Source organism: Cygnus olor, chromosome 3 (genome assembly GCF_009769625.2).
Source record: "Cygnus olor isolate bCygOlo1 chromosome 3, bCygOlo1.pri.v2, whole genome shotgun sequence".
Lineage (NCBI taxonomy): Eukaryota > Metazoa > Chordata > Aves > Anseriformes > Anatidae > Cygnus > Cygnus olor.
Window position 1 is genome coordinate 120,321,437 of NC_049171.1, and position 18,931 is coordinate 120,340,367.

Here is an 18,931-nt window from a genome sequence, read left to right on the forward strand (position 1 = left end):
AAAACGGCAGCCTGGGGCATCTGTTTGGGATATGTGTGCTCCAGCACAGTCGGGCAGAGGCTCCATCATACCTGGGATGCTTTCCTGGTCTTCCTCAGAGATGCTGGGCTCAGGAACAAATGCCACAGGGACAGGCTGCTTGTAGTCTTCTGCACTTGCTACCAGGTGCTCACAGGTCACCTCCTCCCCCTCCACTGAGGTGTCACTGTTTAAGTAAGCAGTCCTGCTCTCCACACTCACTCTGTTGGGTGACAGCAAGTGGCATTCAGCAAGATTTCTGTGTTCTGTTAAATTAGAAAGGCTGCTGTGCATGCTGCTCTCTGCCAATGCCACTCTGGATGTGATGGGCATTTTCTCCTGCACCAGGACATCTGCCTTCCCATCTTGTTTGTCACGTTTATTCGTACATGGCATGTCACTGCCCACTCGTAGGAGGCATCTGTCTGTCTCATCACTGCTCAGCACTGCCTGTCTGTGGGAGCACGGCTTGGGCACCAAATGGCTCTCAGCAGCCTGGGGGGCTTTCTGCTGCATGCTCCAGGCAGCTGACGTGTGGTGGCCCATAAAGATTGTCGCTGGGTGATATAAGCCTCTTGACATGGCTGTCCCGGAGTGAATTCCTGCCTGTCTCACAACCCATGGATTCTGGAAGACACAGGTGGAAAACAGCTTAAGCAAACAAGCAGGCAGCATTATGTACCTGGAGTTTCTCGAGGATTGCACAGCGGTTTCCTGGAGGAAAAAGTGTCACACAAGGATTTTCTATATTATTGCTTCGATACATAGAAAACACTTTTTTGTCCATTTGCTTTAAAAGAAACAGAAGGAGTAGACAAGCTTATTTGTGCAAAATGCTACAACCAGCAAAGGTGAAGCCCCCCATGCCCAATACAGGCATTTGTTACCTCACCACATCTGAAACTAAGCACGTCACCCAGAAAAAATATTTGTAGAAAAATAATTCTTAAAAACAGATAATGCTAACATAAGCTGATGAGTCTGTCATCTCCCACACTGTAGGCATGGTTTCAGCTGCCAGCAAGTTGGCACTTCGTACACCTTTCTATTGGAACTGCCATAGAGCTGCTGCTGAAATCCCACCTCAGACACAGCTCCTAGCCATTACAACAGCTTCATGTCTTGGGCAACCACCTCTTCCTTTGGTTTAAAGAAAAATTCCATAAAGCTAGAAACCCCACTACCCATTTCCTCTTGTTCTCAAGTGCCTGTGAAAGCCACCTGCCCAAACATCTCAGAGATCAGCACCCTCCCCGAGATGGCATGCCAGCACTTGTGATGCTGGGGGCTGTCCTTCCCAGCGGCCCAGCTCTGGAGATACTCCCTGTCCTGCTGTAGAGTAGAAACAACAAGAAGCCACCTCTACAACACCATGGTGTTATACGCAACTATGCGGACATGACGATGGGAGACGTGGCTCCAAGGCATCCTCCAGAACACACCAGTCCCTTGAATGAAGCCACGGCAGCTGGCTGACCCCACCAGCCTCACAGCGAGGCACCACCACCAATGATCCTCCTTGGCCAAGCCAAGCTTTAACATTCAGTGCATCTTAGAACTTTTCTGTTTGTTTTTCCACTTGTGTCTGGTGCAGCAATACCACCAGCAGTGGGACCAAAGTCTGCATGGAGTGGCATCCTTCTCCAAGCAGCACTAGCAAGAGAAGTTCCTGGACATACAGCATGGCACAGATGGGTCTTTGAGAACGCAGCAGGATAGGGAGGAGTCCCCAGAGAGTCTGAAACCTACATCTGTCTTCACATGTCTGTATATCCAGCTTCACTCACGATATATTAACAAAGCAAGGAAGAGTAAGGAAAATCTTTTTATTCATTGTCTTCTGTTCTTTCCCCCATTTAATCCACACCAAACAGGATGAACTACTGAGCTAACACCAAGTAGATGAAATTGTGTTTTCCACAAGAGAACTTTGGGCGCCAAGTAGAAATATTTCAAACGACACTTTCATCCAAGAACTCTGTTGAACCTGCATAAAAATCACTTCCAACAACACAACCACTCTGCTTCTACATTCCAGGGTTTTAATACTTGCTTTTTGCTCTTTGTAAACTTACCCAGTCAGAGCAATTTAGGAGTGGCTACCACCACCAGAAGGTCACTGACAGTTTATGCAAAGCCAAAATTTGTTACCGTAATGCCCTTGTTCATACTAAGCACGGCTTGCTTTTCAGCCCCAAATCACAGCAAAGCAATTTACAGTCACCTCCATACCTCTCTTCTCTCTCGTTGGCTGACCTCTTCCTACCACACAAAGTCAGCTGCCAAACACAGCTTAAAGGAAACAAAGGCATCTTGTCTAGTCTGTGACCATTTCATTAAGAGGCTCAAATTCCACATAACAAGAAACAGAACAAAAAGCCATGGAGTTATTTTTAAGTAGTAAAGATTTGCTACTGAGATCAAGTTCACAACTTATTCTATCTCCACTACTCTTTGGTTCCTCCTAATTACTTTTGGGGTCTTGGACTTGCTGCTTTAAAATGCAGGTATTTTATGGATTTAGCAGCTCCTGAGTTTAGTGTTCCAAAACAAATGCAATTCAATCAGGTACAAGTGCTTCATAGCACTTAGCAGAAGTACACTGCCAACAAGCTCCTCCTTGTTTACAGAAGAAAAATCTCTTCACCACCTTTGCATTCTCCAAACAACTGTATGACAGATAAGGTTGGCTGAGGTACAACTTTTACCACCAAAAACAAAACAGTAGAAACCTGTAGATGACCGACCTAAAACACCATACAAAGTTATCAATTACTGAATTTCACGGCACTCAGACAGGAGGTAAGTGAACTCTCTCACAAAGCACACTTATAGCCCTCTTTTCGGTTGTGGAGTGGAGGGAATGCGTGCAGGCTCCCCACTTGCTCCTCCACTAACAATCTTTTTTTATTATTATTAAAGTGCTTTGAAGAGAACAAAGTCCCTTCCATTAGGGCTCGTAAGAGGGCAGCATCTCTGCTTGGCAGCAGATTACCTAAACCAGTGAGGTGAAGTTGAGCTAGAGACACTATGCTCACCTGGTGACGCCCCTGTTCAGGGAAGGACGCTTGTCCACTCAAAAGCGTTCCTGGGAGGTACCCTATCTGCAACATCTAACAGATACGTCATTCCCAAGATGCATAAGTCCAAGGATTTCAAGAAAATGCTTCAAAGTTGAAGTCAGACGTCACTGCACAAAGGTTTCAGAACCCCAGATTACATAGCTCTTTCAGCCAGGAAGGACCTCTTCAACACAGGAACTCTCCTTCAACATGTAGTGTTGGGCTGCCATTACACTAGGCTTCAAAATAACAGTGTGCACGTCCTTTCCCTGTAGAATCATGGTTTTCTAGATCACTGTTCAGGTATCTGATTTATGAGATTAAAGATTGCCATAAAAAACAGGAGTCCAAAAATATGTGCACCCAACACCTCAGAGAAGTGCTCAATATTCACATTGGTGCTTTAGGGGCACAGGGATACTGAGCATCTCTAGAAAATGCGTTCTGTTATTGCCTGTCTTGGTCTCCAATGTATGTGAGCACATGCTGCATAGAGGCTCAGCACATCATCCTGTCAATGCCAGTGGGCACCGACACCTGCACAGGAGGGTGAGCTGACATCTGAGCTGTACCCACAACACACTTCTAACGTAAGATTAGGCTGATTTCAAGTGAGGTGAAGGTAGCGGGAAATAAACACATGAAAAACTCCTGAAACACATGTAGTTATAGGAGATCTGAGACAGAGCATATAGACGAGGCAAAAGGATGCACAACCTAGTTGAACTTACCTTCATACTTAAGAAGGGAGATAAGAAGGAGAAAAAGGGAATGGGGAAAAAAGTTCACAAACAAGCTATAATTGTAATTCTGTACAAAGCAGCAAGTACTTGTACTGTCCAAAGTTTTTTTTCTTTTTAAATCCAAGTCACTGTGATCCTTTGATGTTCTAGTATTTATGTGGAAACAACTTTTCTATAGGTTAGAAATAGCATCTCCTACACCAACTGCTTTTAATCAAAGAATCCAGTATTCAGAATTAAACTCACCTTTTCACGTCTGAATTAAAAATCTAATTCATGAACTACTGGAGGTCTGCTTATATAGGTCAAGGTTGCTCAGGTTCATTGCTTTGTACATTACATTTTAAAGAATGCTCTAAATTCAAGGTTTTTTAACTTTTTAATCTATAGGGAAAACTTTCTGTAAACTCAGATTAACGACTGCTAATGCACTGAAGAAAGAAAAACGAAAACCTTCCTCCTACTATAAAAACAAAATAGTGTGGCCTCTGTTTCTTTTCTGATAAGAGTCTTAAATACCAAACATTTAACTGCATAATAACATTTACTGGCAGCCAGGCAGCCTGCTTAGCAGATATATAAAGCAGGTAAAAGGAGAAAAAGTTAATTTCTTGGCTGAATGATTCCATCGGTAGCTATAGGGCAAACTAGAAAGTCTTTTAGTAAAGTAGCAGTTGATTCTTCTATCAATCTGCAGCACACATACTCTTCCAAGGAATGCATTAAATATGAAAATCATATCCCGTTATCATCTGTTTCCAGCTTTCAGCCCAGTAAGCTTTTCTTAATGAATGCTGTAGCCTAAGGGACAAGCATGCTGTTGGCTTTTCTGAATAATGGAGTGATGCTACCATTTTTGCTTATTACAATATCGACTAGCTGAGGGGGTTTCACACAGTCACAAGTGACTACTCTTGCCAGCATGCTCCAAGTTATTACAAGATGTTTTTAGACATTTCATCTAAAAGAGCTTTACTGCTTTTAGCAAAGAAAACAGCTATGGTCTTGAACTGTATCATTTATATGGAGATAGGAGGAGGGATTAGAAGCCTGCATTACTGCAGATATATAGCAGAATATATTTAAGTATTCCTTGTCAGTCTTTTTGTCTGTTACTTAGATAGGCAATCTCTTTTTGCTTCTTCTGAGAAAAGGTCAAAATTCACAGAATTGTAAATACACTACAGAAATCAACAGCTGTATTTTTTAAAATATCATTCATTAAGAATACTATTTGCACATTATAACTTCTGTGTTGAACAAAAAACACCAAACATTTAGAGTTTTCTCCCCCTTTTTAATCAAAATAATTGCACTTTTTACCCAGATTCTCTACTTCACTCAGGCTCTAAGCAATATTTCACTACAGCTGCCACAACAAAAAATCCCCACAAAGACTGCTTAGCCCTGTCTGCCTCTTAATGCAGCAGCTCAGTGGAAAGAACATCTATGTAATAAAACACGTTTCCCACACACACCCACTCTCTGCATTACCTGCTTGTTGTATTCTCTCTCGTCACCTTGTGCTGACAAGTTGCCCTCTCGAAGTGATAACACACTTTTAATTTCTCTCCCATACCATTCCTAAATGTGGAAAAAAAAAATCCATTACATAAAATTAGAGGGAAAAAAAACAGCCAACAAACCACAGATCAGTAAATACTGCTTTCCAAACTACGCACTTTCAATTGTAGTACCCTGGCATCATTTTTCGTTTGGTCTATGTTTAAAAAGCCAGAAGCCCCCTTTTCTCCTAATTTTTACCACTTACCTGAACAAATGCTATGACTTGTACACAACCTTCAGTAGGTTTTTCATACACATTTATTCACTCACCTAATCTAGAAGTCCACAAAATAGCAGTAACTTGCTGATTCAAATTTATTTAATCACAATTGGTTTTGTAACACCAAATTATTATTTCTGCTGTATCAAGACAATGACTCCACTGCTTTGGGATTACGTGAGCTTCAGAACTCGTTTTTCTTTTATGTACATCTTACAACTCATTGAGCTCTTATAAAGAAAAATATATGGCAGATGTTATAAAGAGCAGCCCAGCATGAAAAGCAACTTGCTCTAATGTTACTAACAAACAACTGCATAAAACATTTTCACCTCCACTACATTGTTTAATTGACCAAATGTAATGCATTCATAGTAGGACTACTTATTAAAAGCCAGGCACATGCAGCACCTATAATTAATCCTATTTGTTAGTAAATGTAAACCCCAATAACAAGTTACATTGGTCCTGAATGAAAGCACTTCAACACCTATTCTGCAGCATGTAATATGCATAAAGATAAATCTTTAGAACAATTAACTTCACCAACCCTGCACTTCATACCAATGGTGTACTCAGCCAGTCTGCTGTCTTCCAGGCAATGGAAGCCTTTCATAAAATTATAAACATCAACTTTTAAAAAACAGAATCTAACCACACAAGAGTTAAATTCAAAAGAAACTCAGATATAACTACAGGATTTTCCTGAAAGCTTGAGTGATTTTACTTCAACTCCCCAAAATTACTGAACAGATTGCAGACAAACACAGGGAGAAAACAAAAAAGAAAACAACGAAACAGCAAATCTTTCAAAAAAACTTTTTTCACCTACAGCAAGTAATAAATTGTGTGCATAATTATGATAAAGCACTCTTAAAGGACATTCTCAAGCAAAAAAAGAAAAAGTAATAATTTCTGTCAGTGTACTTCCATGCTAGATTAAATGATTACATGCTTCGTAATTCTCCACAACAAGGTAGCTTTTCATAATTGTAGTATAAAGAGTATGTAATCTGTGCTTTGTTCAACAGCTCAGAAAAAGCAAGTCTAAACCAGCAAAAATAAAATGGATGGCACAGAAATATCAAAATGGAAGCAATGAATGAAAACACTGCATGCATATCAGCCCATAGCACAGCTGGGACTCACAAAAATACATTGTAACAGCCTACCACAGGGGGAAACTCAAACTAGTACCCACCAGGGTTGCTCAAAAAAAAATCCCTAAAACACAACAGGGAAAATCCAGCATCACAAAATACTCCTGACCTCAATCTGCTTTAAAACAAAACAAAGAACCACAAGGGACTTGCACACCCACCCCAGGGACAGCCTCTGAACTGTACGTCACTAAGCTGATGCAAACAAAAGATGTTTATCAATGTCACCAGACCCAACAGACCATAAAAGTTACCAGACATTGACAGGAATATAGCTTTGCGAGGAAGTTATGAATGTAGGTATGCAGCCATGTGGTGCTTGCCAGACAATTGGTTTACGAGTGTAAGTCAATTGCCACCATTAGAAAGATCTACATCTTCGGAGAGCTTCCTTACTTCCAAAGGCAGGGAGAGCAGCTATTGAGCCCCCAGGCACCTGCTCTGTACACTGAAGCCCATGACAATACAAAAGTGACCTTCCAAACTGGAAACATAAGCACAAACCCACTGACATCTCAAAGGGAGTGTTAATCAGCATGAACAGTTCTCATCACTCCATCTGAAAAGCAATACTGAGGGCATTCCAGAAAAAGCATTAAAAATTACTACAGGCATAAAAATTCCATTTGAAGAGACAAAAGAGAAGATTAGGGCTATTTACTTTAAGATGAGCGTTGGAAGGCAGGGTTAATATATTGTGAGTTACAACTAATGGCAGAGTAGTTTGAAGCCAGATAGTCATTTTGCTTAATACAAAACCAAGATTCTCGATGCAATCAGAGACAACTAATTTAAAAAACATTATGTTTTTAACCACAGTACAAAGATAGAGTGTAGGACTTGTTACATTACACTGATGCAAGAAAGCTTATAAGGATTCAAAGACCCTTCATTAACATTAGTATCAATAGTTTAGAGGATTTTTGAAAGAACAGATTCACATTTCAAGTCATACATTTATCTACTGAAAGGAACTTTTCTAAATGAAGAACTGCATTCAAAGGCTTTCTTGTCCTGTGCAGCTACTGAAAGCCAAACCAGACAGTAAGAAAAAAAATAAAGCACATTGCTGCTTCTACATCCCTGTTTCAGAGTAAGCTCTAATAATGCTTCCTACTGTTGTTTCCAGAGCATACTATGAGAAAAGCTTAAAAAAATATTTTAAGTGAAGGTTCACTTGTTTTTAAACTTCTACATCGCTTTACACTTTTTCTCCCTCCTGCTCCCTGTTTATGTCGCACTCTGATTCTTTCCTTCTCTTACCTTTTTTCAGAAGTGCTCATACCTTTCTTTTCCCATATTAGCTGTAACTGTAACCCCCCAGCTCAGTCAATCCACATTTTTCTTTCAGCCCTGTATCACTGTCATCCAAAGGTGCTGGTGCATGTTTCTTGAACCCAAACACAGGATTTTTTTAAACATCTCCTTTTAAAAGGATCATAGTCTAAGCTCTACTATCTCAGATGAAATTGCATGTGTCCCTGAGTAGGAAAAGGAAAAAAAACTGTATACTTGGATAAGGTTGTTCCAGTTTTAATTCAAACTGCACTTCAGACAAATAAAAGCCATCACAGCTGAGTTCTAGATAACCACACTGTATTGTGTTAGTATCACACAACAGGGGTTTAAAACACCTCAATTAATTTGTTTCCTCCCCTCTTTTATTCCAGCAAGCTAAAAAAAAGTGGCAGAATCACATATATGTCTCCACCAGATGTTTTTGAAAAATGCTACTTCTATTAGAAAGCAGATATAAACACACTTCCCTCCCAGAAAAAATTTGATTTTTCAGCTCCCCAAAACTTGACTCCATATATAAATGGCATGAGCACAAGCCATTTTTTTGAATCTGAGATCATTTCCAATCTATATCACTTTGTAATATCCTAAATTATTCTTCAGTGAAGTAACACAAAATAGTAACATCTCAATTACTCAAGGTGATGAAAACTCCCTGGGTTTTAATTTACCGGCCCAGAGAAAAAGTTCAAAATTTTACAGCTCTGAAGGCAAATGAATCAAACATATGTACACGTAAAACCATTAAAAGCAAAGACCTAGGTGATTCAACAGGACTGTCTAGTAACAGAACTGACTGCAAACTCATTTTAGATCTGCTTTAGTCCAAATAGTTCCAACAAAGTAATTTGTTTTTAACAGAAGTCACTTAGCCTTACACCTTCTTTGTTGGTGAAGAAAGTGCAATAGGTAGGGGCAAGCCTAGCTATAGCTACTTAGGGCAATCACACCAGCAGAATTAAAAACGTGTCCTGAAACAGCTTCAGTGAAATATATTGTGGCTTTTTAGGTGATAGAAAGCCTTAGTAAATATAATCTTAATTAAAAAGTTTATGAAAATATTACAACTCTAGTCCTCTTTTGTCCTAACCTAGATCTGCTGTTTTATTACCACTATAACTCCAAACACATGATACAATCCATCTCCCCAGTTTTTTGATGTCAGTTCTCCCTCACTTCCAAGAAACTCATAAGGACACAGCACTGTACTACAGGCCAAACGTACAGTTCTGTGAAGTGCTACTGACTATCTCTGCAGCTACAGTTGTGTCTACTACCTCATTTACTAGTACAGTTTGGGTTTATTTCAAATTCCGCTTTAAGCACTCTTAAACATGGCATGAAGTTTCACCAGCCTGGATGTGCAAAATACACAGACAGAACCTATTCAGCAACCCCTGTAGTAATAACAAGCGCTAATGCAGTACGTCTTCTAGAAAGTTACTTCCATCTTCTGAATTAGCTCTGAACTTGAAGTTTTCATATGAGCTTCAAACTGCTTCAATTCCTTTAAAATGGCCTGGTTTCGCAGAAGAGCTCTTTTTTGTCGTTCGTTTATTTCTTCCAAGTATTTTTTCAGCTTCGTGTACTTTAGTTTCATTCTGCAAGAGAAAGAAGAACATGTACTGAGTATGAAATTAAAACAAACATTTCTATTACAACCACTTTTCTTCAGGCACATACAACACTTATGTAGGAGCTGCCCAACTGTCCAAAGCTACACTATACAACTAAAAGGACATCACTGTTACATAACTTAAGGTTTAAAAAGGGTTTTTGGTTTGGTGCTCAAAAAGATAAAACACATTTCAAAAATTTTGTAAGTTTGTTCGGAATAGGTTATGCTTTGAATTAATGTGATACGCATGTCTAAAATGAAAACTGTATTTAGAAGAACGTGTTCTGCAAGTCAAACATACTGTGAAGTAAGGCTGTGGTTTTACAACTGCTTTAAGCCAACCTAAATCCATGTTGCCACCAAAAGGGGCATCTCACTCCAGGCCTTTATTTCTTTTTTGTGCCAATACTATATACTATGCACCCATGGCAAATTAGGCCAAGAGCAATCCAACTGAAAATCCGTTTGAACTATTTCTCACCCACTGAAAAAACACAGATTCACTTTCAGACAGACCTATTTTCTTGTCTGTTCATAAGGCAGCTGGACAAGTATTAGTGTCAAAGGGAACCTGTGAACCAAGGGCAGACAATCATCTGTTTAGGGCTCAACCTGCCTATAGGTCAGCTTAAATTGGTTGTGAAATTGCAACCTAACCCCCCCCCCCCACCCCCAAGTGCCAATATTTTGACAGACACTCCAGTTCAAATTCTGTTGAATTAAAATAAATCATATTAAAAGTGAAAACAAAGTACACATGTATGTTTCCCCACCTGTTGAGGCATTTTTTCTTCAAGATAACCTCTATTTTCTACTCTAAAGTCCCTCTTTTAGAAGAGAAGTCTCCAAGGGATTTGGCCATGATTGCACCTGGCCCTCAGTCACTTGAACTAAAATTGAAGAGTCACCTCTCTGGCTTTACAAAACACAGCTAAGGAAAGAAACACTACAGAAACAAGAATGCCTAAAAATCTGCTGCTCTCTGGAATCCAGGTGCCTTTCCTGGCAAGCTAAGAGACTTCCATCCATGCAGACACCACAGTCCAGATCCTCTTCTGGAAGGGAGGCTTCTGCAGTCACTGTTTCAAAGAAACAACATGTGCTTTTCATACTATTTTCTTTTACAAACAGATTTATGACAAAGTTCTTCCCAAACTCAAAAAAAAACAATATAGAACTACATAGGATATAAGAAAGCTAGGATCTTTTGATACACATATGCTCACTGGAAGGCCATCAGTTCTGGAACCTGTTCCCTTCCATTCTAACTTGATCAGGGCAGGAATTTCACAGTTCAAAGATAAAAAGGAGATTAAAAAAAGGGAGAAGCTTTGTTCACAAGAGAAGCAACCACACCGAATTAAACTTAACAGGTAATTTGGTAACTGGCAGCAAGTTCAAATCATTTGGTCTTCCTCAATAAGGCTGTCAATAGCAATGCTTATAACCTCATGGATGTTATATATAACAGTATCCATAGGACAAGAGAATGCAAACACAGAAATCTGAACAGTTGTTTAATATACATGGCCAGAGTAACAAGTGTTTGGTTTTTTTTTTACACCACCTTTTTTTTTTTTTTAAAAAAGACTATGCGCAATTCACATTAGTTAATGCAGAAACAATCCAGGGAGCTAGGACCAGAACCTAGAATATCCTGTAGTACTTCCTAAAACTTTAAGACATTCTAAGACCCTAGAATTTTGTAGCACAAAGCGCTAGAAAGAAAAAGCTTTCTATCTTTAACACTACAGTGATTTCAGGAAAAGTTGCACAAAACTAACTTGCATGTTAGTTATTACTAAGATGGTAATGTTTCAATATTGATAGAATAAGGTAGTTATGTTACCAATGAAATCTTCTGCAGTAACTACAAGGCATTTTAAATGTAATGTAAGATTCATATGTATATAACTTACTGTTACAAAAATCAATGTCAAGATAACATTCTAAAAGCATCCCATGATACTGAAGTCTTTGTAACTAAAAAAAGTCTATAACAAGTTTTTTAATAAACTTACAGGTATGCATCAGATTTTTTGTATTCCATCAGTTTTCTTTCCAATTCCAGCCTTCTGGTTTCACTAGAAGAAAGCAAACAAAAATATTTCATAATTTAAATTCTCAAAACACAAGAAGTGAAACATTATACAGAGCATAAAACTTCTCAGAGTATGGAATACATTTCTCCTACAGACTGGTAGTCTTATGTCTTGATCTGCCAGCCAAGCTTGTCACAAAAAAAAAAGTTTTTACTTCCCCCTCTGCTCCTCACTGGAAGAAGAGCTAGGTTGTTTTAAAGGGAGGGCAACAAAGAGATGACAACGCGTACACATGTATATATCCACTTAAACCCCAATAGCACAGCCAAAAAGACTCCTGCACAGTTTAAGTTCCTATTTCAAGTCCTTTCTCCAGCGGCCCCTGGAGGTGCTCCAAGCCCTGAGATCCTCTCCCCCAGTCCAAATCACTCAACAAACCACTTTCAATGCAGGAAATATTTGGCTTAGCTTGCTCAAACAGGCAGTATTTTATGTAATAGTTTTTAACTTAAAATCTGCTACATATTTCAGACTCACGCATTAAAATCAAGTACATCTAGAGATACGCTAGCATTACCTGCTGGAACTACTAAAGGGCAACAGACAAAAGTAACAAAAAAATTTATGGTTGTTAAAATGCTGCAGGGCCATCTGTAGCTGCCAAAAGCAGTGCAATGGTATAGGTCCATGGGGAAATTCATACTGCTTGAGAACAAGCTCCATGCCTGACCCACAACGTAATTCAGAGACCCATTTTCAGAAGGAGTAGGACAGAATAAAGGTGGTAATATTAGTTAATGACTACAAACTGTTTCTGAAAAGGAGCAACTACCCCATCAGCAAAAAACAATTGATGAGACAAGGGCTTCCAGTAGACACACACTACAAATCCTGCAACAATCAGAGCAAGTATCTTAAGTTGTTCATTAAAAATAATCACCAGCTTTTATTAGCTAGGAAGGCCACATAGGTGAGAGAGCTATGGGCACACATGTGAGACTGCATGCAGCCATATGACTATGCATGCTTTTCCATGCATCCATGCACTCCCCTACAAACGTGCATGTCACAGCCACACATATTTGCCTCCTCCCAGATGCCCTGCATAGAAGAAAGCAAAGAAAACCTTCCTGCTTCTTAAGTCTGCAAGATCAAGGCATACATTTTATCCATCTGATCCTGCCACTGTCTGAAACAAGATTACGTTTTCATGTCATGTATGCAATTTAAAAGCCACGCTTCATCTGGGATCTCATCCTTTCAATTTCCTTTTACATGATGGACAGCTAAGCAAAAGCAGATTTCAAGATCTTGTTTTTACACTTCTAGAAGTAATTTTCATGTCTTGATGAAGAACACTGTGATATCCTGATGGATGTAAGAGCCAACGGATGCGAACAGCCATTGGCTCCAATCCTGTTTCTCATCCTCTGATACCAGAGGTTGCACAGCACTTCGCACTCCTTGGTCCCTGAGAGATCATTTCCTTTCTACCAGCGTCCCACTCGCTAGTCAGTGCTACAGAAGTTTAGGTAGCAACTGAGTATATAAATAACATCTTCTCTAGAGGGAAGACAAAGTATAAAAACCATCAGGTATGAGCCTCACAGCATTTGACTACCATCATTACAGATGCCTGAAATGGTTACTGCAACACTTGGGGTGTTTTGCAGCACACCTCTGTCCAAGCAGTGATTTAGAAGCCATCAAAACTATTTTGTTTGGTAGCCCAGATTCCGACAAAGTTCCAGTGCAGTTTCTTAGAGTCAGTGGCAGAAGTGAGGCTTGAAGCAATACAGAGATTATTTTGACCACTCTGTTACTACACCACCTCCCTTTTTACCTGAAAAATAAAGCTCTCAGCCTGAAGCTTCTATTTGCATCAGGTTAAAGCACTGCAAACAGCCAGTTATAAACTTTATTCTTAAATAGGCAAAAATAGAACACTTCAAGACTTCGTAAGGATACAGGTGGCTTTTTCAAACAACCCTGAATCTTCAGTCTGCAGAGAAAGCGTGTTTCTTTGGGATTTGAAAGCAGAATTAAATTCCCTGTTCAACCACAAGCTCCGTCTAACCTCTAGCATTTCACCAGGCATCGACCTGTAGTGATATCTGATCCTTCACCTCCTATTCAAAGCAGCAGGACCTGCCTCAATATTTTCTGAGATACCGGGCCCTAGTCTCTTTGTGCTTCAGTTCTGCATCTATAATATAGGAATAACAGTACTACTGTATGATGATACCCTGTTGAGAAAAGTACAGAAAAAATTGTGAAGGACTTAAATACGATGCAATCTTTCCATAGAAAGAAGAAATGTAATTTTTACAGTTGTTTTTCTACACCAATCTGACATTAAATCAACTGTTGAGCACTGAGCTGTATCCAACAGCCTAGCCTGGCACCTGGACAGAGCCTGCTCAGGGCATGCCAGTAGGTATCGTGTAAGGCTTTGGCCAGAAAGACAAAACAAGCCAATTAACCAACTACAGCATTCAGCCCACCTCTGTAAAAGGCACAAGCAAGCATGCAAAAGAGAAACAAAGAGTTGTGTTTGCAGGTAGCCAGTTTTCTTCAGAACAGCACAAGCTAGCTTTCTCATGGAGGAAAAAAGGCAGCACAGACTCAGTAAGAGCAACAGCCACTTCACCACTCAAGTCCTGGAGAAGCACAATGCTCAAAGCCTCCTGCAGGCAAATCCAATCCCCCGGACAGGTTCGAGTGGGCCTGTTCAGCACCACCTTCTACAAACACACATAACTGATACCAGCAAATATTTTGGAAGCTAATAAACCTGTTTTACACTCTCTGCTCAAGACTTGTCAGTATTTGCACATGTTTACAGCAAATCACCCGTAGCATGAGGCATCTGGCCTCACTGTTTGAGGAAGATGCTAATTTCAAAGTTAGTCACGGTGTTAAGTACAACACTTAGCTAAATAATTTATCTACTTCATCTCAAACACTGCCTCTCTCACCAGCAAGATTAAATGCTGAGTAATCACAACACGGTCAGTTCTGTATTAAGCACCAAGGTAAACACTCTGCCCCAGGTCATTTATTACCTTAGACACCCAAAATCTAACTGTCCATAGTTTTGCTCACACAGACACTACTGACCTGTCTACAGAGACCTATGCCCGCAGCAGCATTTATATCTCGACTGGACTAAGTACCAGCGTTAAGAAATAAAATTCAGCAAATAAAGTCTAAATATACATTAAGATAGTTATGTTTTTTTGCACAAGATTAATTTGCACAAGGCTAATTTCTCAGGCATTTCAAAATTCACGTATTTAGAGGAAAAAAAGAGAGAGATGAAAACAGGAAGAAAAGAAACATTCACAAGAGTTCCCTCCGAGCTCACCAAGAGACAGGTGGGAGACACAACCAAGCAGCAGCTTCCTCCACCACATGCAAGCTCTTGCACATATGGCTCCTTAGCCATGGCTCCCTGCTTGCTTAAACTGAAGACCTCAAAATAGGACTGCAATCTGGAGTGAAACAGCTATTGGGTACTTCAGGTCTTAAAACAGGTGACTTGAAATAGGATCAGTGCAGAATTTCCAAGGTGGGACTTAGAAAGCTGAAGTGATCCAGTGATTTTACTAAAAATTTTATATTTTTTTACATTAAAGAAATGTTTAGATAAAAATTATCACTTTACCTGTGAAATTCCAAAAAGGCAACTGCCTCTGCAGCACCATTGCCAGAGGCGACCCTTCAAACTCCCCAAACAGCAGCATACAACTTATTTACCTGGATCTGGGGTAAACGGTTACACATTTGTCAACACCATCAATACAATTTATTTTTTTTAATACATATGTTAAAGCACAGGCAATTCAAGCACACCAGGTAGAAAAGGTCTGTTTATTATCACAACATTTGTCAGCTGTGTCTCCAAAGGAAGCATGGCTCATGCAATCACACTGCCTGCCTGCAATCCCCTGCCCCAAATGACTCCTGAACCTCCTGGTGTAAGCAAATGAGACAGAGGAGCTAGTGCCTGTGATGCGGTCTGTTCCTGGTGGTTTCAGAAGAGCTGGCAATGGGCAGCCCACACGTGCAACGTGGGACCTGATGGCAGAGATGTGACCCAGAGCCTCAGGGGGCACAAGGCACCTCTGCTCCTAGCAGGGGGATAGCTGCACATAGTCACATTGTTCAAAGCAGTATGCAGGCTTGAGCACTGGGATTTTAATCTGCTCTCTCCCTTCACTTTCTGATGCCATGGTCTAGATATGCTGCCTTCCCTATCAAGAACCTACAACTTCTGTAACTTGTAGACAATAAAAAAATACCACGATGCTGTACATGTTCTCCCCCAGTTTCTTTCCCAAGAGAAAGTCATTCCTGTTTTGTTTGCCATTGGTCTTCTGGACCAAAACAGGACGTTAGCAAAGCTGCACGCAGCGTTTCTGCCAAGGCGCTACCTGAAGGCAGCATTAGACCTGCACGCTCAGGTTCTCATCACCACGGCGTTACTACTTCTACTACCTCTGCGCAGAGATGCTACCGTGAGACGCGACACACGCCTGACGGGAGCCAGGCGCCGTTAAGAAGCGGTTCCCAGCGGCGGGGCCTCAGCCGGCGGAGCAGCGCCCACCGCATCCAGCCCCTACGGTGGGCAGCGGCCGGGGTCCCCGGCAAGCCCGGTGCAGCTCGCTCAGTGCCGGCGCGGCCCGCAGGGACCTAGCGAGCGGGCGCTGCCCCCCGGGAGCGCGGCGCAGGGGTCCCCTCACCTGTCGCGGAGGCGCCGCAGGAGGCTCCCGGTGCCGCTCTCGGTGCCGGTGCCCCCCCCCCGGCTCATGCCGCGCTGTTTACGGCCGTGGCCAACGCGACGCCTCCCGCCCTGCCCCGCGCCGCCACGCCCCGGAAGGCCCCGCCGCGCGTTGCCGTGGCGATGGGGCCTGGTGGCGCGCGGGAGGGCTCGAAGCGGGGCCTGGCCCCGGGTCCTGCCCGGCCGCGTGCCCCTGCGGAGCCCGGGGGTGGCACGGCAAACGGGGGGGGCATGGCTCCCCGCCCTGCGCCTACTCCTCGTGAAAACAGCAGGCTCGAGCCTCACGTGGTGTATGCACGCCTCTGTGCACATAAATACATGTATGTATACATGTGTGTATGTAAATACATATGTATACACGTGTGTACATAAATGCATATCCGTAGGTATACACGTGTGTACATAAATACGTATATGTATGTATACCTGTCTGTACATAAATATGTATACATACGAATACATACACATACATGTGGGTACGCAGCCATTGTGCCGGCCCCCATGGCAAGGAGACGCCTGAGGCACTGCTGCCTGCAGAGCTGTGCCTGAGCTGCTCCCAGACCTGGCAATGCTATGTCGGGGATCGCAGCAAGCTGACCCACAGCGAGCTGTCCCACAGCGAGAGATGTCCCCACGGCGAGAGGTGTCCCCATGGCGAGAGCTGTCCTTGGGGCAAGGCAGGGCTCAAGGGAAGCACCCATGCTCCCAGAACCATGGACAGTCTAGACGCAGACCTAGCAAGGGCCTGAGGCATTTTGTTGAGGGAAATCTGCAGTGTGACCTTTGGGACAGCAGGGGACTGGAGATTTACACCATTTATTCTCAAATTATTACTTACACTGTTAATTTAACATGAAATCTGTTAATTCAATGATTACTACAGCTGTTCAAATGGTTGTAGTGCAGAGTCAAGTTTCCAGGCTGCCATCTTTTTTATAACCTTGAGGTAGTAATCTCCATGTCTCAGCCCCCCTCAGAAAAATGCAGGAAATAGAGACTTTGCAAGGTGCTAGGACATAAATCCAAAAATAACTGGGAGCTGCTGAACACTTACAGTAAAAGGGGCCATGGTGATGTACCAATACCAATGCCAATGCATAAATCGTGCAAGGAGTGGGTATTGGAAGACAGGGAATTTCCAAGACTTATATCACGTTAAAACCAGTAAGGCAAGCATACTGTCTGGGGCACAGTGAGTCTAAAATCCTAACATACACAGGGAAAAATGACAGCTTTGTTTTAACTCCCTTTAACAGTTTGCTTTATTGAGTTTATAATACACAGGGGAAAAAAAAAAAAAAAAAACAGAAAATGCAAATGGCTGATTTCCATTTGTATAGAAACCAAACATTTCAATAAAATTCACAATTGCTCCTTCTCTGAATCGTGACCTTGTCCAGTTGGCACAGCTTATTAATGTTTTCAGACCAAACTCTGTTGGTCAGTGGAAAAAGTCGCACCACCTTCAGTGAGCACTGGGGCAGCCAAGACAAGCCCCACATTCAGATCTCCAGCATAAACAAAGTGGGAAAGAGAAACACAAATTTTAATTTTCAGATAAAAACTTAGATCCCTTTGAAATTAAGTTGCCAAACCAGTGCTTAAATTCACCAGTAAAGATGGTTCATCCCATACTGAGAGGGTATTTGAATTTAAGGCGAAGCAATACTACATCAATGGACAAAATTGTGTGTAGCTAGAAAATGTTTAAGCATAATCAGAGCAGCAATCAGTATACAATTAGTACAGGATCATCATCATAATTACCCTTCATTAGAACTTCTGCCCAACAACGGGGACATGAAAGCATCAGTTTCACTTACAGGGTAATACTGCTATGACTGAGGGCATCACTGGGGCCCTGGAAGAGAGCCACTACACTCTAGTTGCGCAGGGCTCATGGGCTCCACAGCCTCAGGAGTAGCTTCAGACTCCAGCAGCGGTGACCCTGTCCCATGGATTGGGTCCTCTGCCAGGTTTTGAGCCTGTGTGGCTCCATTCACCTGCATCCTCAAACTGGGATCACCAAATTTAAATGTAAAGCAAAAAGCTTTGCTGGAGTGATGCAGTGGTACTTAAGAGTTCCCAAATTAGCTTCTGTCACCTGAATAACCATAGCTGCTGTCTGGCTTAGCCTTTGCATATCTATTATAAATACATGGCTCAGTAAGATATGGAAGGTTTTAGCTCATGTAAGAGCCTGCCTACTCAAGAAAATACACATGCAAAGGATTTGCAGATTTGGGAGCCTTTATTATTGAATTCACATAAGATGCACTCATAATAAAAGATGTACTGTTCTTTCTCACTCTTCTATTTACTGAAAGCAAGTACGTGTTATTGAGACCTCTGCAGCAGCACAATTTCACATCTTAACAAGAGCTGAGAGGCAAAATCTAGGTCTGGCCTTGCCTAAATTT

The 18,931-nt window shown here is 41.6% G+C and overlaps 1 protein-coding gene across 8 annotated transcripts in view; it reads right to left on the reverse strand.

The window, feature by feature from the left end:
* Nucleotides 1–16,607, reverse strand: part of KIZ (kizuna centrosomal protein) — a 49,998-nt gene extending 33,391 nt beyond the window's left edge. For 4 of the 8 annotated variants that reach the window (XM_040554302.1, XM_040554301.1, XM_040554300.1 and 1 more), the window contains exons 1-4: nt 16,474–16,607; nt 11,708–11,770; nt 9,516–9,669; nt 5,318–5,407 (exon numbers count right to left, since the gene is read on the reverse strand). In XM_040554302.1, coding sequence (XP_040410236.1) covers nt 5,318–5,407; nt 9,516–9,669; nt 11,708–11,770; nt 16,474–16,541 — 375 coding nt within the window. In that variant the 5' untranslated portion in view covers nt 16,542–16,607. Of the gene's footprint in view, nt 1–71; nt 646–700; nt 733–5,317; nt 5,408–9,515; nt 9,670–11,707; nt 11,771–16,473 lie in introns of all 8 variants that reach the window. The other 4 variants (XR_005819089.1, XR_005819087.1, XM_040554298.1 and 1 more) reach the window with 2 other exon arrangements.
* Nucleotides 16,608–18,931: the final 2,324 nt, after the last annotated feature.